This window comes from Hippoglossus hippoglossus, chromosome 13 (genome assembly GCF_009819705.1).
Source record: "Hippoglossus hippoglossus isolate fHipHip1 chromosome 13, fHipHip1.pri, whole genome shotgun sequence".
Taxonomy (NCBI): Eukaryota; Metazoa; Chordata; class Actinopteri; order Pleuronectiformes; family Pleuronectidae; genus Hippoglossus; species Hippoglossus hippoglossus.
Genome location: NC_047163.1, coordinates 6,693,368 through 6,713,012, shown reverse-complemented (window position 1 = coordinate 6,713,012; position 19,645 = coordinate 6,693,368). Strand labels below are relative to the sequence as shown.

Here is a 19,645-nt window from a genome sequence, read left to right as displayed (position 1 = left end):
GTATAGTAGACAAAGTATATACGCACTCTGATAGCTTACTGTCTATTTCAATCTCAGTTGGTGGATAAAACCGTGTTGGTGTAAATCCTCCTCTCTGTCTGACACTTTTCTCTCTATGAAACAATGCAACTGCAATTGTGGAATTCAGCAGATAGACTTATCTGAAACCATCTGTGTGTCTACACGCTAGCAGCAGCAGGAGTCTGCTCCAACATGGATTTTTTTTCCCATTTATTTTCCAGTCAGGAAGTCATCCCATAGACTGAAGACAGGATTAGCAAATAGTTTGATCTGCAGCCATCTGTATATGAGTTTTTCCCCGAAAGAGTGTGTAAGTGAGGATGTGTTTGTGTGTATGTGGCTACACGCAAACACACAAACAAACACGTTGATCCTTCACTCTTCTCCAGATGTACAGTAGTACAGTAATTAGCAGCAGAGAAAACAGAGCTGAACCCTGTTATTACACACAACAAAGTGTAGTGTTGTGCACGTTGGCAAGCATTGTCTTTTTCATTCCAGAGAGAAAAACACTACATTCTCCTCGTCCTCAGAGGAAATGCACAATAACGGCTCATTCGTTTATGTACAAGTTTATCTGAAAACAAAATATGCAAAATGTCTATAAAATAATTTATATTGTTAATAATAAAATCATTTAACACGGCCCCTTCATTCAATTTCAGGCTATGCAACGTCCCAGGTTTCAATATCAGACCATGATGAATAACTAAAACGAATATATATCTTCAGTCACTTGTATAATTGTGACTGTTTAAATCACATTTATCGGTTCACATGTGTATTAGAACTCATCACTAGTAGACCTACCCTCCTCCCTCATGGTGCTCATTGGGATAATGGTCCATCTCAGTGCCAGGAAGCGGGTGTATAGGGGGAGGGGGCAGGGGAACATTGGCCCAGCTCGAGCCGTTGGCTTTGGTGGGTTTGGAGCCAGCCTTGGTTTTCTTCTTCTTTCCTCCCTTACCGCCTATAAAAGGAAAGGATGTATTTGAGAGAAACAGTCATTGAAACATAAATTGTAAAAGACGAATATAACAGTGGGTTCAAACAAAAAAAAAAACACTAGATGTGTAAATGTGTATTCTAAAGAAACTCAATTTAGTCCAAACACCTTACTTACGGATCCATTTGGACTCAATTTCAACATACTCTCAGAAAGTCATACACAATTTTCAAACACAGGGTTTTATGGGCTCCTGGCCTGTCACAGTGTTTCCACAGAAAAGTTCAAGGTTTCCTGATGAAAAGCGTGCCTCTATTGATTGATTGGCTGAAAAGCCTCAAATCTCCATAGAAACAGGAGAGAGCGGCAGTAAACGCAGTTGAGGCGGACCTTTGTGCTCCACCCATTCCTCAGTGTCCCCTTTTCACACCAGGCTTTGGGCTCCACAATGAAATATCTCACTTCACAGCATCATCATAATGAATGGCTTGTGTAGTGTCAGTGTGTCCCTAATGGAATTCACTGAGAGTCTATTACTACTTTCATTTCTTTTATTACACCAGAGCGCTGCTAACCCCATCCATTTCCACTCATATCCCTCCAACACCCGATTCTCCCCTGTCCCATCCATCTTTATAAATCTGCCAGCCAGGTCAATACTGGGTTTTATACGATTTGGTCACTGTGGAAGAAACCTTTTTTTTCCTCTTTAAAACACATTTGGCTTCAGGCCGTAATCCGTTTTCAACTTAAGAGGAATATATAGTATTCGTAATTTCCTGAAGACACTCCGGAGCAAAATAAACTCAAACTCGGTTTAGATTTAAAAGCATATTAACAGTAACTTTAACAACGTTTTAGAGCCTCAGTGTCCTTTGTTCTGATCTATTTGGCAATTTATTTATCATGAAAAGAATATTGCAATATCTCTTATTTTATATAATGTACTTCTAAGAATTTACTGAGAATCGTAAGTAGATGTAACAGCAGCCAACTCTCACCATCCATAAAATTGTTGGATTTGCACATTAAGGTTAAACACTGGACTAGTACATTATTTCAAAGTCGGCAACCCTATACCACACAAATTGTTCTGAGCGCAAAGTTATAATTATTTTTTCTATATATGCATTATGTCGTTCTTCCTCTGTGCATATGGGTAAAGTAAGGATACATAGCGTTTGAATATATATATATATATAAATACATTTGTGGCTGAAACACCTCACATCTCAATCCAGAAAATACCTCAAGCTGACGTCAGCGGCCACACAGACGAGCGAAAGCCATCATTGGGAAACTCTGCTGAACACATTTGTATCTGTCATCTGCTGGTTAGGCTTCCCTGCCAAAGGCCTGTAATCACTTCCCCCAGCGCCACAAAAACGCTGCCAATATTGCATCTTGTGCAATGTAACGTGATGCACTGAGATGTAATTTGATAAACGGACTTGACTCAGGCGCAGTATACAAAAGTACATCACTGTCATCAAAAGAAACTTACAGGAGCAATGAGGTACATGTCCATTGATTTTTCACGGAGGCCAGATGGCAGAGAAGTCATGAACGCTGTATGTTTCAAGTTCAGATAATTCTCATCATATTACATTTGAAAAAATCTATTCCCAGCAAGAAAAACAAAAGTACTTCTAAGATGAGCACGGAGGAGAGAGAGGGAAATCTCAGGCAGGGGGAGATACAAGAGGAGTCGAAATGAGATTAATAAAGAATGGAAGTGATAAAAGAAACAACTGTAAGCCCAAGGCAGGCGGCACCAGTGTAGGTATAGTTGGAAAGTAATTGGGTTTCCTAATTGTACCTCTGGGCGACGCTTGACTTTTCCCAATAAATGGTGAGCTGACGTGATTGTTCAATCATCCTTAGTCTCTCCACACAAGACCGGCCATCAATATTGTAAATGAGCCTCTTCTAGGGAAGGCTGGACTGGCACTGGAATTATAACAGCTCACCCCAAATATGAAAAATACAGAGAGAGAGAGGCTGTGGCTAGGAGCTATACAGGAATTACACAGCGAAGCCATCCCCTATGACAAAACTGGGCCTCTCTTCAAAGGGGAACTCGCACTAAATATAGATTCAGCTTTGGGTATTTATACCCAAGGTTTGGGCGGCCCCAGCCTATAACTGTAGGGCTGCAAAGCCTTGAGCTTGCTTTGTTTTCATTGGGTGCGTCAGTGCTGAGGGGGAAGCCACAGAGCAGAGACTTGGAATATGCAGCCAGTAACTTACATATTTAAAAAAGAGGACGAATCAACGGGTAGTCATTTATCATCATGTTTCATCTTAATTTCCAAAAAACAAGTTACACGATGAGGTGAGATGCAAGACATACAGGAGGTGCAGGACAGTTCACACACACAAACCACGGACTTCACCACATGATCGTGGACTTTGCAGCCTCACAGACAGATAAGTGAGAGTGGAGGGGAACGGGGAGTCTTCGGGGTCTCGAACAGGCACAGAAAACAGAGAAAACACCAGCTACATCTTCTCCCTTACACTATGAAAGGTTTTAATGAGCAGCTCCATGCCCCCAGTGGAGATCCACGCTGCTATAAAAGCCGCTCTATTTCAGTTCCTTTTCATCCCGCTCCCCTCCTTCAGACCTGACATTCATTATTCTTTCCATCTCCTCGGAGGGAGCGCAAGACACTGCAACTTCTACTTTTCCCCCCTTTCAAATGGTGAGTTTACTTTGGCTGAGGTCTGAATCAAAGCCCAGCTTGTGCTGATTCAAATTTCCATCACTGTATATAACACGCACTGTATTATATAGAAGATATATAGTCAGAAACTCAGTTTGATGCTCATCCCTTATTCTTTATAGAGAAGAATATCATAGCCTATGTTAATCCATTCACTTTTATGGCGTTATTAATACATATTTGAATTATTATTTCACTCTGGGCTACCTTTTGCCTGATGTCAGCTTGGATCGGCTCCAGCCCCCCGTCCACCCTCAACAGGAGAGGTATAAATAATGGATGGTTATTTCAATCTCATGTAGATATTTATCTCTTACCATCACTGGCTGAGTAATTCCTTAAAAGAAGTTATGAGGTTGTAGAAGCCTGTATGATATACAATATACATTTTACTATAGGAGACTATCTCTGAGTATAAGTGAAAATGAATAAACCAAAAATAATTCTTTAAGAAAACTGAGAATATCCACATACTGGAAGCAAGATTAATCCCACTCTCATATCTGTTTATTGACAATAACCAGGAAACTGTTTCTGCTTCTTAAAAGCAGTTATTTTAAAGCACATTAGTTTTGTCCATGTTTCTTTTCAATCCATGAAATCAAAATACAGCATGTGTTGAGCCCAGTTAGAGATTTCCTTATGGGAAGGATCTGCCTGTGAGGCACGGCCACTTCACATCTCTCTCTCCAGCCGACTGGGTGCCGGAGCACTGAATTAGAGACCAGTTAAGGCAGTGGCTTGTAACTAGATAAAAGAGGAGAGTAGAGGGGAGGCAGGCAGAGGGCTGCCTTGTCCTATAAATGACATTGTAATTCTCTGAACATAGGTTTTAGTGTAGTCGGTGACCATTAGTAGAAGAGGGAAAAAGGGAGGTATTTTTGCCACTTTACCCAGCCAAGCATCTCTAATGGCGCGTGTGTGTGTGTATATAGTCCACTCTGTCTGAAAGACTCCCTCTGCCCCAATTCCCGTCTTCTCAGTCGCACAGTGAGAGACAAAGCCTTAACAAAGAGCGGCAGTGATGGCAGAAACCCAGGATTAGCACTTGCAGCAATATTCTGTCAGGAGCTCGTAGCACTATTCTACTCGCTCTTATTTAAAAGTCCTGCTTCTTTATGCTCCAGTAACTGATGTCCAGCTCCCATATCACAACATCACTAAATACAGTGATCGCCTATATACTCAGTAACCCATATTAGTTGAAAAATAACCACATAGCATTCAGATGTATTGCACTGTGAGCAGGGGGAGCTGAGTGAGAAAAGCATCTCTGGTGAAGGAAAGGGACGAGGTGAAGAAACAAATCTTAGATGTCAGGTTTGTACATGCAGATAACTGATCAATGAAGCAATTAAGATACCCATCAATCATAAAGTCAAGCGGCAGAGCCCCAGAGAGTTTCCCAGTTCACTTTGACTTAAACCCACCTGAGAGACTGCCGCTTCGCTCTGAGCTGTTGTGAGAGCTGGTGGTGCTGAAATCTTGTGATTGGTTGTGTGGTATTCTATTAGACAATCCATCGGCCAATCGGTAGTCAGGAATGAAAAGGAGGGCTACAGTGGGGGTTAAAGGGCAAAAACCACAGTGGCGTCAGGTGATTGGCTCTTAGCACAAGCACATGCAAACATGCAGTTAGAGCATCAAGCAAGCAGGATATATTCAGGAGTCACACATTTAACAGGCTGGACTGATTCAACACTTTGTGGGATTTGTAGGCAACAGACTGAACATTTGCTGGACATACATAATTTGTCATTGATCTAAAAAAATTGATAAATGAGTGAATGCTAGAGATTTTAATTCAATATATGTACCTTCTAGAGAGAGAATCATACCAAATAATTTGGGATCATATTTCTGAAAATGATGCCAGGAAGATTTAGAAAATTAGTTCTTAAAGATCCATTGCATTAGGAGTGGGGACTATGTAAAAACCATAAATAATCAATTTTAGACTTTAGAAAATGTGATCATAAATATGTATCAGAATACAGTCAAGGAATGCTCATCACACCTTAAGTGTGAAGCTCCGGTCTGCTTTAAAAGTCCCATAATTAATTCTCTGTAATTAATTTGGATCCTTTTCCAAAATATTACTCAAAGTTAAAACAGATTGGCAATTACTCTGAAACCCAGGGAGGAGCGGTAATATCGTGAAAACCCAGCAAGAAAAAAGGGATGGATGACTAAACTGTACTTCTCCTTCAAAATATGTTTATTCAACCTTGGAGAGTGACCAAGTTGATGTCTGCTGGAGGAGAAATGAGTCTTTTTAAGGAAGCCTCCCACCACCGCAGCCGGGTTAAAAAGGCTTCAGAGTCTTTGGGTAGAAAAGTTTAAATACCAAATGACCATGTTTTTTTCAACCGTAAACTTTGTAGTGTGAGAACGTGGTTAAACGGCTTTGTTTTTGATGTCACCGGACGACAATAATGACTCTATAGCTGACTCACAATCGTATAAAACTTGCTAAACCTCCCACACACGAGGGAACCAATGTCCCCGAAAAACCTCACACTGGCACGCTCGCGTTCTCAGTATAACTTACTGTTGTTGCAGGAATTCTTGTCGGGCAGGGAGTAGCCCAGGTTGGCCATCTCCTGCTTGGCCTGGAGCGAGGCCTTCCACTGGGCCTCGGGCAGGTCCACAGCCAGCTCGTGGATGCTGCTGGAGTGGAGAATCTGAGTGGTGGCATAGGGCGTGGCCTGGGATGTTTGGCCAGCGCTGTTGTAGTTGGCTTTGGTGGTGAAGTCTATGCTGCTGTAGATGGCTCCATCAGAGAGCATGGTGCCCGTCTTATCCCCTTGACCGTTAGGGATATCTGCAAAGACAAAGGAGGGGGGAAAAAATAAGAAAGCTGCCATTTCATTTCACCTTTATCCCTGCTGTACTTAATCAAAAGCTTTTTGTTTTTATGGCAGATAGACAGAACAGGACTATCCAAGTGCATGTCCGGCAAAGGCTCCTTGACACTCCATGAAATTACAGTCTGCGTCCTGGTGCTTTCAGGTCCGCGAACATCTTAAGAAACAGCACTTAACAGCTAAATCTCATTGAAAGAAAACATCCCCATTATTTATGTATTTCACGGAGCCCTGTTCCCCTCCACATGTGTGGATATCTCACTCCCCTCCCTTCTCTGTTCGTATACATCAGGGACAATGCTGCTGCTCTGCATGTGTGTGCGATGACAGAGGAAGGGAGGGAGAGAGCGAGCAGACTCTCTCCGTAGTGCCTGGTTTGCATGCCCAGTGAAGGGGAGATGATGTAGAGCCATGGCGGAAGTGTCCGCATCTGCGCCAGTCAAGCTGCGCCTGTCCTTCACGACTGGCTGCTCAACACCATCCTTTCAAACACCCATCCACCCCCTGCTCCTCTTCCTGTCTCTCCCCTCGCATTCTCTTGCTCTGAGGTATGGGCTATGACACCAAGCCGGACTATTTGCCATTACTCAGCCTGGTGACAGTGGAGGCCCCCAATGTTAATGCTCTAGCTGTCCCCTATGTGATATATAAATGTATATCCAAACATGCATGCAATACGCATATACTCTAGGTATCCATCTCGCATGCATATATGTACATGATGAACAACAGGAGCTCGTGGTAGAACAGAAAGGAAAGCAGGTCATCATCTTTTATCTCTGTCAGTCTTTTCACAAACCGCCTGGGATGGCACCAGGGCACTTACCTCCTCGCCCAAAGTTACTCAGGTCATTGGGTCCCCCAGAGCCGCTGTTGACAGGCAGGCTGGTGGCTGGCCAGGAGTCCGCTAACCAGGGGTAGCCGGGGTCACCGGCAGTCAACAGTCCCGGCCGGCTGAGCAGAAACACAAGATAAAACACAGGATTAAACACAGCCTGTGAAATGACACTACTATCAGAGTTTATTGCACTAACAACATCCCTTATTCCTTATTATGCATGGTTGAATTTGGCATTATGTTACCGGATTTAGAAATAAAAGATGAAAAACATGACAGCAATCAGCAGAGAGGCAATATGAAGACAAAGAAATATCAAACATATGTTTAAATGTTAGTTGTGCACAGGAATGTGTGTTTGTGTGAGATAAGCTTGCCATAAGCCTCTGAAGCTAATGAAACACATCTGAGATACGGGTAAGAACTGTACGGATACATTTCTTTTGGAATTCCTTCAGGCACACGCAGCCCTTTATCTCTGTGTTTCTCCTGCTGTGTCTTTGTCACATTCCCAGAGTTATTAATGCAAAAGCACACCGTGGAGACACTAATGCATACATTCGCTCTGTGCACACATGTGCAGCAATGCACGTCCACACCCACATGCATACGTTCCCTCATTCGTTAATATCTGGGGCATTCTGCTGTGTTTTCCCATCAACCCCTTGTGGTGATGTCCAGACAGTCTCAATCTTATTTGATGAGACGTCAAACCTCAGCCGTCGCCCCACCGTGATGCCCCCGACCCACTTGTGGGATGCCTGCATATGGGTGAGGGCAGCTCCATTGAACAGGTGTTGCGTCCCTCCTGAGGGGGTGAGGTCCATAAAAAGCAGCCATTAAGACTTTAACCTGTCATGGGTGACTGCTGGGAGGCCATTAGGGCCACTTTACTGTACAATCACGTCTGAGGCTCGTTACCATGGGAAATACAGATGGAGTTGAGTTAAATGCTGTTGTTTATGTTCAATTGATGAATCATACTCCACTTGTTTTTAATTACCTAGCATTGAAATCAATTAAAATATGTATAACCACTAGTTTACGAAGCGGAGGAAGGATACAAACAGACAAAAGACCCACAGACATTTTCTCAGATAAATTAAACCCTGCAACGGTCAGACAAGCAGCACGTGCAATGAAGCGGATGGCACCGCCTTCTCAGAAACACAGCACACCCCGCTGTCAGTGCCCGGCAGTGCTGTATGTAGCAGACTACAGACAGACTGGTGCATTCTGAAAGACTGTGTAACACAGTAGTTAGCAGTCTGGCTGCCTGATGGGGCTTTTCGTCTCAGCTCCACTGGGGTGATGTGTTGGCTCCGAGGGACTGGGACAGAGTCAAGCCCCGAGGACAAGGGCAGGTAATGGGCGCGCTGTAGTCAGTTTCTCCCTCAGCCACAGGTTCGAAATGAGAAGAGCTTCTACAGCGGGGGGAGTCCAAATGAACTGCAGCCCTGGCAAGCTAAGAACCCTCGCTGTGGTTCCTGAATGCCAAAACAGGCCCTCGGGGGAGACAAGTCATTCAAATTGATGGCTGTGCATCAGACACATGCACTTTTATAGGGTAATACATCTCTCCCCATCCTTCTCCCTCTGTTTCTGGCTGCAATGTTTCCAAACTGCCATCATTCTCTCTATCTCTCTCTCCCTCTCTCTCGCCATACCATCTTTCCCTAACCCTTTTTTCCCTTTATCACCCCCCCCAACATACACCTCCATCTCCTCTTTTTATCCCTCCTGCACCACTCCTGTGCGCTCAGCATCTGTCGGACCAAAAGCAGATCAAAAAGAGAGGACACCGTCTCTCTTGCAGACTCCAGCAAGGCTGCACCACAAACGTACACGGTCTAAAATAAAAGACCATGACCTTGTCTTATCGCCGCTCTCACTTGCCCCTGTGTGCTCCAGCAAGTCCTCCCCCCAGCCCCACTACAGAAAGACCATTTGAAAGACAAGGAGCTGACAGTGGAAATGGCTGCATCGTCCTTGCATTCATCACACAGCAGAATTCCTGCTCAGGGATAATTAGAATAAGACTGATTCCTTCTGGGGATATTTGTTATGTGTGTGTGTGTGTGTGTGTGTGTGTGTGAGATGGTGCTGGAATGGGGGAACGGGCGGGAGGTGGACACTGGGTCGTATGTCTAATGAAAAGTAGACACCTAGCTTGGATGGATAGCAACCTTGGCAGATAAAATTTGATTTGGAGCGCTTCCTCTTAGACGTTTCAGTTCCTTGTGATGGGTAGGAAACCATAAATACAGCCTCAGACCCTGACACTGAGCTTCCCATAAATAAGCCAAGTGAGAGGCATTAATTCCAAAGCAACTTCATAAATCAGGTGTTTATGGTCCCGCGGACTAGTGAATGGAACTTGGATTAAAAGTCTAGACATTAGCTAACACTAAAAGCAATGAGAAACCTGGATTAGTTTTCTAGATGAACTCTCAGGCAACGTGCTGTCATTTAGCATTCGGAGCCCGGATTGTAAAAGAAATCTCCATAGCAACAGTGTCAGTGAAACCTGTTCACTCTGCCTATAGGAGCGAATGTGCTTTGCTAAAATATTGATCAGGGCCGAGATAGGAAGTTATTACTACCTCCTAATTACCATCTCCCTATTGGCAGGGGGATAACGAATGAGCCCATATCGGCTTTTATCAATTTCAATTGAGCAGCCAAAATCAAATGGTCCAGACCTACCGATCTGCAGCCTATTCATCTTCCATGAATCATTTATTTTGTGATCGATTAAGTGTAATTGTTCAGTCAGGGCAATTTGGCAAGAGCCAATGAGAAACTGGAAACAGATGCAGCTTCATTTGCTATTGTCTAATTAATGCAATGAACATTTCATGTAACAAATGAACACATTTTGCCTCTGATACTGTGCTACATATTTTCACTCTCAGGGCAGATGGGGAAGTTGCAACATCTGGGATTCGATGGCACTAGAGTGACTAACGGATCAGACGCTCGCGTTGGAATAAGTGCTCCAGACTGCATCCTATTCCGGGGGTGTGAAAAATTGTGGCAGTCGCTGCTGCTGACTAAAGATATGACAAATACAGAGCAGCGCAAATACAGACATTTCAAATCCTATTCGCTGGACTAAGAATCAGAAGCACTTATGTGGAAAATTGAAGGAAAAAAACACTGCAGCAGAACGTAGATGAGAAAAAGGCAACGACGAGTGGCGTGGCTAATTCATTGAGAGCTTGCTGGCAGCTCGCAGAACAATACAGGCAAAAATTGTCCATTGTGGCATCCAGTCATATGCACGTAAAGGTAAAAGGGGGGTTAAAAATAAAAAGCATGAATACAGAAATGCCGCAGCCAGACTGCAGAGCGCACACATTCCCAGAAGCCCAGAGACACACGGGGTCAGATTTAGTCGGCGGTGTCTCGTCGAGGGTTCGAGTCCAGCAGGTTTTACCTAGTCAGGTGTGATGAGCAGTAGATAGGCGGAAGCACAAGATTCTCAAGGGAGTCTCTTGAATACCCACAAAGGCTCAGTAACTGGTGTCATTGAGATGTGCCCCTCTCTCTCTTTCACTAACACACACTGAGATGGAGCAGGCTATACTGGGGTGCAAGTGGGGTACCTGCACACGCACCTCTCCCCTGGGTAATTATTTTTACATTATTACATGTGCTCAGATCCCAGCCGCCCACGCAAGGTGACAGGCAAATTTATCACTCCAGAGGGCTCCTGGGCTGCCTGTAGCCGGCAGCCGAAGATAAATGACAAAATAAAAACACTCTCTGCTTAAATTGTTTCTGTTAATTCTGTGGAGGAGATTTACGAGTTCATCCGTCGATGCATGGATGGAGATGTGGTAGAAACGTAGATTTGCACGCCGGTTTGCGTGGTCGGCACACAAACAGGTATCGGTTATCTATCAATCTATCAGTCGTTTATCAGCATTAGGATCGAGAGCAGCTCGCGGTGGACGTGATGCATGACTGTGGAGGAAGTGCGTAAAGGCATGTAAAGATGGTAATGATGGGAAGATTTGTTTTTGCTCAAATATTGATGGTCTGGTTTGGTGTTGTGGTTTTTGTTTCTGGATGGACACTCACCTTCCATTGCTCATCAGGCCGCCATCGACTCTCTGGAAGGTCACTGATGACAGAACGGAAAGAAAGAAAGAGGGAGAAGACGGAGGGGGGAAAAAAAGACAACACCAGATATTAAGTTTTCTAGTATTCACAATAAACAAGCAGGATTTATTTCCATAAGTAAGACACATGGCACTTTCAGTATTGTCCTGTTTCCCATGTGTTTCAGCAGCTATGTATTCATCTGTTCACTTTTCTAACACAGCTGGAGAGATAATGCTTTCACTAAGGGCTGCGGTTGTCCCTCTGCATCCAATGCCTTTCATGAAAATTAAAAAAAAGAAAGTGCAAAGATGAGGACTGCATATTGCTTTGCATTAAGTGGAGACGTCATGTGTTCCTCAAGGACAAGATGCCTGATGAGAGGGAAAACTCATTTCATCTTTCTTGTTTTGCTGCTGAGTTATTATCAGATTTGAGATTAAATTCTCAGCCAAAAAATGATTAGAAAAGGCAGAGGGCTCATTAATCACGTTGGATTTTCTATCTGGAAGTGCGATGGCTGAGTTGCTGATGCTCCAGCTTGCAGGGGCTCCCCAGAATCCATGCACGTGACCTGCTCCATTACAGTGATGTACTGATAACAAGGGCCGCTCTTTGACGGCGGTTTGCGAAACTCCGTGGCTCAAAGTGAGCGACGGCATTTGAAAGATCCATTTTATCTCCGTTCAACAAACACGATGACAAAGCAGCACCGAGAGTTCTGAGCGTGTTAAGAACTTCAATGGATCACAGGGAACACGGAGGAGCAGCAAGAGTTTTGGAAACCACCTCATACTGATGAGAGGGAAAGAGAGGGTTGGGGGGGGGGGGGGGGGGGGGGGGGTTACTCAAGAGAGAGACGGAGAGCTGTTAGTAATTTGGCTCATGTGCTCCACAGATGGAGATTAAAGAGAGGAGGCGGCATTCCTCCTCCCTTTTCTGTTTCATTCAGGTTGATTCCACAACAAGCCCGGGCACGGGCGAGAGAGAGGGGGCTTTTCTGTGGGTGACGCTGTAATGCGGATGACAGGGAGAGGAAACTCCCACAATAGATTACAGAGGCTGCTAACAGGACATTTTAATGCATCATCAACACAACCTAGGCTTATTTAATCCAATTTCCTCCGAGTTCTAAGCAAGGAAAACACAATTCAAAATTTGTCTAACAAGCATGTCAAAACAGTTTAGGGGTTTATTTACTGCATTCAGATTTAAGCAACTGCATACAAGCAACCGGAATTAAAATGCTTACTGCTAACAATAGTTTTACTCAGATAAAACAAACATTGCAAGTTTGTGTGAATACAACGCAGCTTTGACAGCTTGAGGCAGACTTGGGTTTCTTTATTTAGTCATCGCTAAAGCCATTCGTCTTTGTTCCACCACCAACAAACTTGCGTTGGAGAATTCTCCGTCGCCTCAGAGAGGACTGACAGGAGAAGGAGGTGGCGGCGAGGGGAGACTCGGCAGCGGGGAGGCCTCTGAAGTCCCTATCTGCGCTCAGGCACATTTCTAGGCTGCTGTGGAATACTTTTATGTTAGCCAGAGTGACATGGCGGCACAGCTGTGCTTCTCGCCTCTGTCTTCCAGATAAGCACTTTCTCCAGTATGAATACAGATTAATCCCCTTTAATAAGCATTAAGGGGGGGTGGACATAATCAGCGTATAAAAATTCCATCAAATCTCTTTCCTGCTGGCTGCGCGCCACAACAGTGTCGTGATTTACCTCTCCTGCACTGACAGGAGGCTGAAACAGGACACTCTCGATATATCAACTAATTGTCAATATAGAGAAGAGCAGCACTGAGCGACTCCTCAGCCGTGCTGTGGCTCAGGTTCTAAATATCTCCTTGACAACTGTTTTATCTCTTATACTTTAGTGAGTTAACATGAAGTTTATCTCACATTTTAATGTTCAAATATCTGTTGTTATAGTGTTGGAAAGGCTAGAATCATTTCCATGGGGACTACATAACACAAACTTCAACAAACATGTCATTAGTAAGTGATGGTTAGAAAGTCCAGGGAACAGAAGGAAGAATGTGCTGACCCCTGACCCTGTGTACTGCAGCTCCACTGATATTATACAGAACAAAGGAATCATTTGAATTTAATCCTCAATGTCTTGTATTTTGTTAAACTCAATGCACTTGAAAACACATTATCTTTGATCGGGAGCTATTGACTTGATCCACTCTATCCACAGATAGAATGATTTGTGCATTGCAGGTGCTACTTCATTAAGCTTAGAACAGCTGGTGACAGGACATCGTTCAGAGTGGCTGTTCTTTGCCATTACGTTCAGTAGTAGGTGACATTCCTTTGTCACAAGATCACAAGTAAACAGAGGGGAAACAATCAAATCGACCACCGAGCTGCCTAAATGACACCTACAGAAATAGATCTGTTAGATGGACAATGATTCGATGATTCTAGAGGGGAAAAAAAGGAAGATGCACTAGACAAGATGACACTTCATTCATAAGCAAACATACACACAAATACAACACAACATGTAAATCAGGCGGAAAGTTGGGCGGGGATAAGAATTGAAGTTTGCGGGGCCCTGGTCATGGCCAATAACAAATGTGGATTCATTTGACTTTGAAATTTGTTTCTCTGCCGGGTTTAAAAATCCTTCATTAGTATATGGTTTGGATTTTTTTGCATTAGCCATGACCATCAGTCTGACAATCCAAGCACATATACTATAAGCGGGCGGAAGATGGATCTGGGGTGAGGAGACGGGACAAATGAACAGTACCTGCAGGGGTGAAGGTGAAGGACTGAACTGCAAAACAAGAAGACAGAGAAGTTGTGCGTTAAAAGCCTGCAGAGATAAGCAGAGCTTTAGGGGTTGTCTGCACACCGGGGCCGGGGCCAAGTCGAGAGGCCCCGGGGGGGTCAGACAGTGGAAGACCACATTGTCACCCCGTGTGCAGAGCGTCAGGCAGGAAAGCAGCCAGCTCAGAGGCTAAAGAGGTGTAGAGACGGTGGCACAAACCAAAGAAAACACACATGTAACAAACAGAAATGAAAAAAACAAATTAACCAAGCAAACTCTGGACATACTCTTTCATTGTTAGTAAAACAAATAGAGACATAAATGTGTGCTTCTATGGAAGTTCTGCTTGTTAATAAGAGAAGAACTAATGTTAGAATATTATGCTGCACAGACACATACACACACAACATAAATGCGTCAGCTCATTACCATTTTCTGTTCTCTAATTAAATCTTGAACCCTTGGCAGTGCATGTGGACTTGGTGGTTGCTAGTATTGACTGGGGGGGGGGGGGGGGGTCGCTCAAGTAAGATGTCAGGGTCAGTGTGTGGGAGGAGAGCTGGACGACCTCCGGCTTCAGTGACCAGCAGAGAGTCCAGTCTGCCCACTCAGCTCGACCACCCTGGGCTATTAACCAACACCGTGGGTGGATTTGTCAAGAAGTGTAGCCCTGTGGATATGATTCACGCTGACATATGTCTCCCTGTTGAGCTTTCACACACCACAGCCATCTCAACCTCACCGCTAGCAGCTTCTACATTATTCCATTATATCTGCGCTGATTAAGACTGCGAGATGTTAATGTGGTGGTAAAATATTCATGCTTTGATAGAGAAAAACATAATTATTTGTTGAGTGGTGGACCAATTTCCCATTGTTTGCTGAGGCAGGAGAGCAGAATGTCGGCGGCAATTTGCATAGGTGACTATGATCAGTCTGACCTGCGTAGTTGCTCAGGCCCTTCCTCTTCTTTCTCCTCCAGTACAGCCAGATGCTGAAGCCCATGAGGATGACCCAGCAGGCCCCGCCGATACCCGCGATAAAAGCAGGCTGCTTCACCACATCAGTGATCTGCTCCGTGATGCTGTTGTTCCGGTTTCCGTGTATAATCACGTCCCGAAACTCCTTACCTGAGGGCACAGGGGAAAAACAGGAGGCGTTAATGTGATGCTGGGCGGATAGCTACTGGAGGGAAACAGGAAATAACAATGCTGCTGTGCATGAGCTGCTGCTCCAAGGTGAAAGTTAAGACAGCTGCCCGTATAATGCCGAAAGGCCCTGAGAGTGTTGCACTTTTTCACTCCGTGGAAAATAACACCTACAGATGCATCAAGGCAGGGTTAGGGCTAGATTAAGCTCAAAGGAAGTAGGTCTGATGAATTTCAGCAAGAGATATTGACAAAGGGAGCAGGACAGGATCTACAGGATGTGCAGTGAAATATAATGTGCAGACTGAAAAAGACAAAGCCTAAAAGCTTATAACAAACCCCCAGATGAGCAGGTTGTTTGCTTAGCTCAGCCACTAATTCACTCTATTGCCGGTAAAACACACCATGTGAAATGAGAAGAGAGGATCCTGGTCTGTATTGATCTCCAATCGCAAGCTCACCCTGACTTGTCTGCTTGACACTATGTCTTGGAGCCCGGTGAGACACAGAGCACAAACAAATGTTCCCTCATAACAGGAACAAAAACACACTCGTGACAAAAAAACCTAAATATTAAATGTGCACGCGTGTAAAGATGCACAAAAGCTCTTTATCGTATTACTGTGTGACCACATGAACACTACCCAATCGCAAACACACAACATATTCTAACTGCAGACTTGGGGCTCTGCTCTGGGAGATGGATTATGTGAGTGACACTGGGGAAATAAGAACATGCTGCAGGCCAAGCCATCAGTTATGGGTCAAATCAGGCACAATCTGCCCCGGCTCCACATAAATCACACGTGGTCACGCCACATTTCAAAATAGTGGTATTATAAGAATAATATCAATTTGGTAATTCCTGGTGTTAGATGAAAATATTAAGACCGTCTTCTCTACTGTTGAACTCCTCCTGTCACACTGGAATACAGTGTTGTTTTATGTGCACACTGATGGCATCATGGGGAAAAACAGATCGGAAGTTAAAAAGTTTTGAATGCTTTATAACAATCAGTCTTACCGATGATGATAGACTGAGGTTCGCTCTTCACTCCAACCCCCGCGCTTGTGCTGGCAGCCACTTCCACTCGGTACACCACTCCCACCTGCAGCCCACCCACCACCACAGAGCGAATGGCTGCATCCACGGTCTTATTTACATGGAAACGTGTCTCGTTGCCCAAACACCAGATCTAGAGCGGAGAGGGAGAAAACAGATTTGCAGTTGATTCCATTTGGCTCTGTGTGATTGAAATGAAAAAGTCCACGCTGACTTGCTAGGGGGACAAACCTTGTACTCTTGTATGAGGCCGTTCTGGTGGTCTGATGGAGGGGGGTCCCAGGAGATGCTAATGGAAGTGCTGTTCTGGTTTCCCACGGTCAGGACTGTTACCTGCTGAGGAGGAGCACTGGGAGCTAAAAGTGGAAACACAAGATAACCAGGTCAACCATCAAATGTACTATTTTACAGTTCAGGCAGGGAGTATTTAATTGGGATGCACAGTAGTATTTTACATCTGAATATGTTAGAGCTCAGAAATATGCACAGACATACAATCAGACACACGCACAAGCGCACACACACTTTTCCAAGGAATGTTATTCTTTGGGGATGGCCCAGGTGCCTGAAGGCTGTCAAGACGTCTCATTAAAAGAGGGATTTGCATGAGGACCAGGGCAGGTCTGACATGGCTGCAGCCGATCCTTAACGTTTCACTATGATTTAATATCTCACCCTCTGCTCTGGGGTGGTGGAGCTGCACAAAGAATACTGGTATTGATTTGTGGAATGACATCCTGGCACAGTCAGGCAAGAGCTCTCAGAAAGGCTAAGACTCCAGTATTAACCGAGCCATGGTAGCACGTAGGTCAACGGGCTTATAGGATGAAGCACAGACAAGAGGGGAATATGGAAAAAAAACATTTTAGGGGAAGGAAACATGGTCTCAGTAAACATATTGACAGATTCCATCGATCAGCCAGAGGAAACTAAAGCCAGTAGGTAAGGATAAGACAGACGCTTCACAGCGGGGCTCATCTAAATGAATCAGTTCTATCCACAGACAAACGGAGAGCGTATAGAAACAAGACAAGTCCAAGCTTTCATAAACCTCACTCTGTTGTTATTCTGATGGCAACAATCTTCTGACCCCACAAGGGGTGACGGAGGAAAAAATAAATAACAGTTGGCCCAACTGGAAATAACGTTTTAAAAATAATGTTTTCTCATTTCCGCAGTGGCTGGCAGGGGAGCGGCACCACAGCAGAATACTGACAGGTCAATTACTCCTGAGCTGCCTCTCCCTCACCTCGCCTCCATCCAAAATGGCACGTGTCACCCTGTAAATCTGTGCTCATCCCTCAGTGCGATTGGCCACACAGTCCCCCAGAGAGCCAGAGAGCCCTGGCACGGCGGAAGACGAATGGGTCCAATGATGAACCCAGCACCTTGGCCAGATTAGAAACAATCTACCAAGGGAGCATCTGATCAACCGTCGTGCTCAGGGCTCTCCACCGCTGAATTACATCCAGGTGACAAAGTGGTGGAATGGTGCGTGGCAGCCATCAGCGACAATGTCGTTCAAAGTTAATGCTATGAATGATTTAGCAGCTTATTATCGTGCATATTTGCACTAAACAATACACATTTTTCATTAGCGTCCTCAGAGGCTGTGCTAATAGAGCCATTAGTGGTGTGATGTATGGCAGGCAGGAATGTGACCCCCTGTCTCTCATGCACACACAGTGCTATGCTGCATGAAGGAAGGAATAACTTCATACCATAACCAGACAGAGAAGCCAACAGCTAATGTAAAACAGTGGGTAGTGTGGGAGGAAAGATGTGGACCTTCCATCATTATGGATTAGTCCACTAGAAATTACAATATGTGAAAAATGTGATTTTTCTTTGACGTAAATACGCATCATCTTGCATATTTGATGGGAATCTAAAGTAAATTCTTAGACAATCATTCAGTCGGAATCCGAGGGAAGACAGAGTTCATCTAAAGCATCAGTCACGACAGGACTGTCCAGAGGGGAAGTGAGACATTGGGTGAAAAAGAATGAGAGAGACGCCTTGGACGGACACAGCATTTGAGCCCTGAGAATCCGCCTGGACCCGTTCTGGGGATTCTCTAATTGCGTTAGGTATCGAACAAGTTTTAATCACCCTCTGAACTAGACTTCTCCTCTTATCCGTCTAACTTCCCTTCTCAGTAGTCCCAAGGTCTCCGAGGAGCCAAAAGCCTCGCTGCTGACGCTGTATCAGCTATCTCAGCTGACCGGGTGCAGCAGCAGGCCTGTGACAGAAATAGAAAGTGGCCGAGCTCTCTGGGGGACTGGGATGCAGATAGAGCATGAGCGCAGAGTGTTATCAGCATTGGTAATAGCTGTGACGTGCAGGTTCTGGAGGCCTCGGGGAGAGGAGGTGTGTCGGTATGTATGGGTTTACTGTATACATGTCTTAGTGTGGGCGTGTGTGTTGGGGACAGTTGTAATGTGATGGCAGTTGCACTACAGTAGCGGGTACACTGGCTGGCCACAGGAGATAGGGTCTCTTTGAGAAGTGGAAAATAAATGGGTCTGTCACCCCGACAGGATGTGAACTGTCTCTTGTACACGCACGCCTGGATACGTTGTGGCAAGAGGGGCTTTGTCTCCAGCACAAGGAGCCTGTGTTTGTGCAGTAGTGGGACAGTGCGTCTTTACTTCAGATCAAATCCCAGATTTAATTTCATTAGACTTGAAGGTTGAGGAAAGGTAATGGTGCAATGCCAATGGCTGCATTTCCGCTTTGACAGAGATAATTCATTCAAATACTGACCAGTTTGTGTGAGCGTTTTTTGTGCCCACACTGTTCTGTGGCCTTGTCAGAGTCTGTATGAATCAAGCTTTGGGGCGACAGATCATCTTCGCGAGAGGAAGTGTGTGTTGTGTCCAATCACAGCTCAGCCCGCGGCTGCTGGGTGATGGATTAGAGGAAGGTTGGCTAACACCACCAATCATTAGAAAAAAGCACAGCAGGAAGGTCAGACAGACAAGCAGGAACATCCACACACATGCATCCTCACATATACCATCCGCCCTCAGTTCTCAGAATCTAATGGGATATCATGAGACACATTAAAGCAACCTGTTGGGTCATTACCCCCCCACCCTGTATTTGTGCAGACACACCACAGTTTGACTGCTCAGCAAGTT

At 44.8% G+C, this 19,645-nt stretch overlaps 1 protein-coding gene across 9 annotated transcripts in view; it reads right to left on the bottom strand.

Annotated features, from left to right (window-relative positions):
* Nucleotides 1-19,645, bottom strand: part of robo2 (roundabout, axon guidance receptor, homolog 2 (Drosophila)) — a 258,887-nt gene that overhangs the window by 11,953 nt on the left and 227,289 nt on the right. For 4 of the 9 annotated variants that reach the window (XM_034605253.1, XM_034605254.1, XM_034605260.1 and 1 more), the window contains 9 exons: nucleotides 16,734-16,858; nucleotides 16,464-16,635; nucleotides 15,233-15,421; nucleotides 14,271-14,297; nucleotides 11,485-11,527; nucleotides 7,387-7,514; nucleotides 6,245-6,517; nucleotides 5,124-5,249; nucleotides 832-991 (listed from right to left, as the gene is read on the bottom strand). In XM_034605253.1, the coding sequence (XP_034461144.1) occupies nucleotides 832-991; nucleotides 5,124-5,249; nucleotides 6,245-6,517; nucleotides 7,387-7,514; nucleotides 11,485-11,527; nucleotides 14,271-14,297; nucleotides 15,233-15,421; nucleotides 16,464-16,635; nucleotides 16,734-16,858 (1,243 nt within the window). The remainder of the gene's footprint in view (nucleotides 1-831; nucleotides 992-5,123; nucleotides 5,250-6,244; nucleotides 6,518-7,386; nucleotides 7,515-11,484; nucleotides 11,528-14,270; nucleotides 14,298-15,232; nucleotides 15,422-16,463; nucleotides 16,636-16,733; nucleotides 16,859-19,645) is intronic. The other 5 variants (XM_034605255.1, XM_034605256.1, XM_034605261.1 and 2 more) reach the window with 2 other exon arrangements.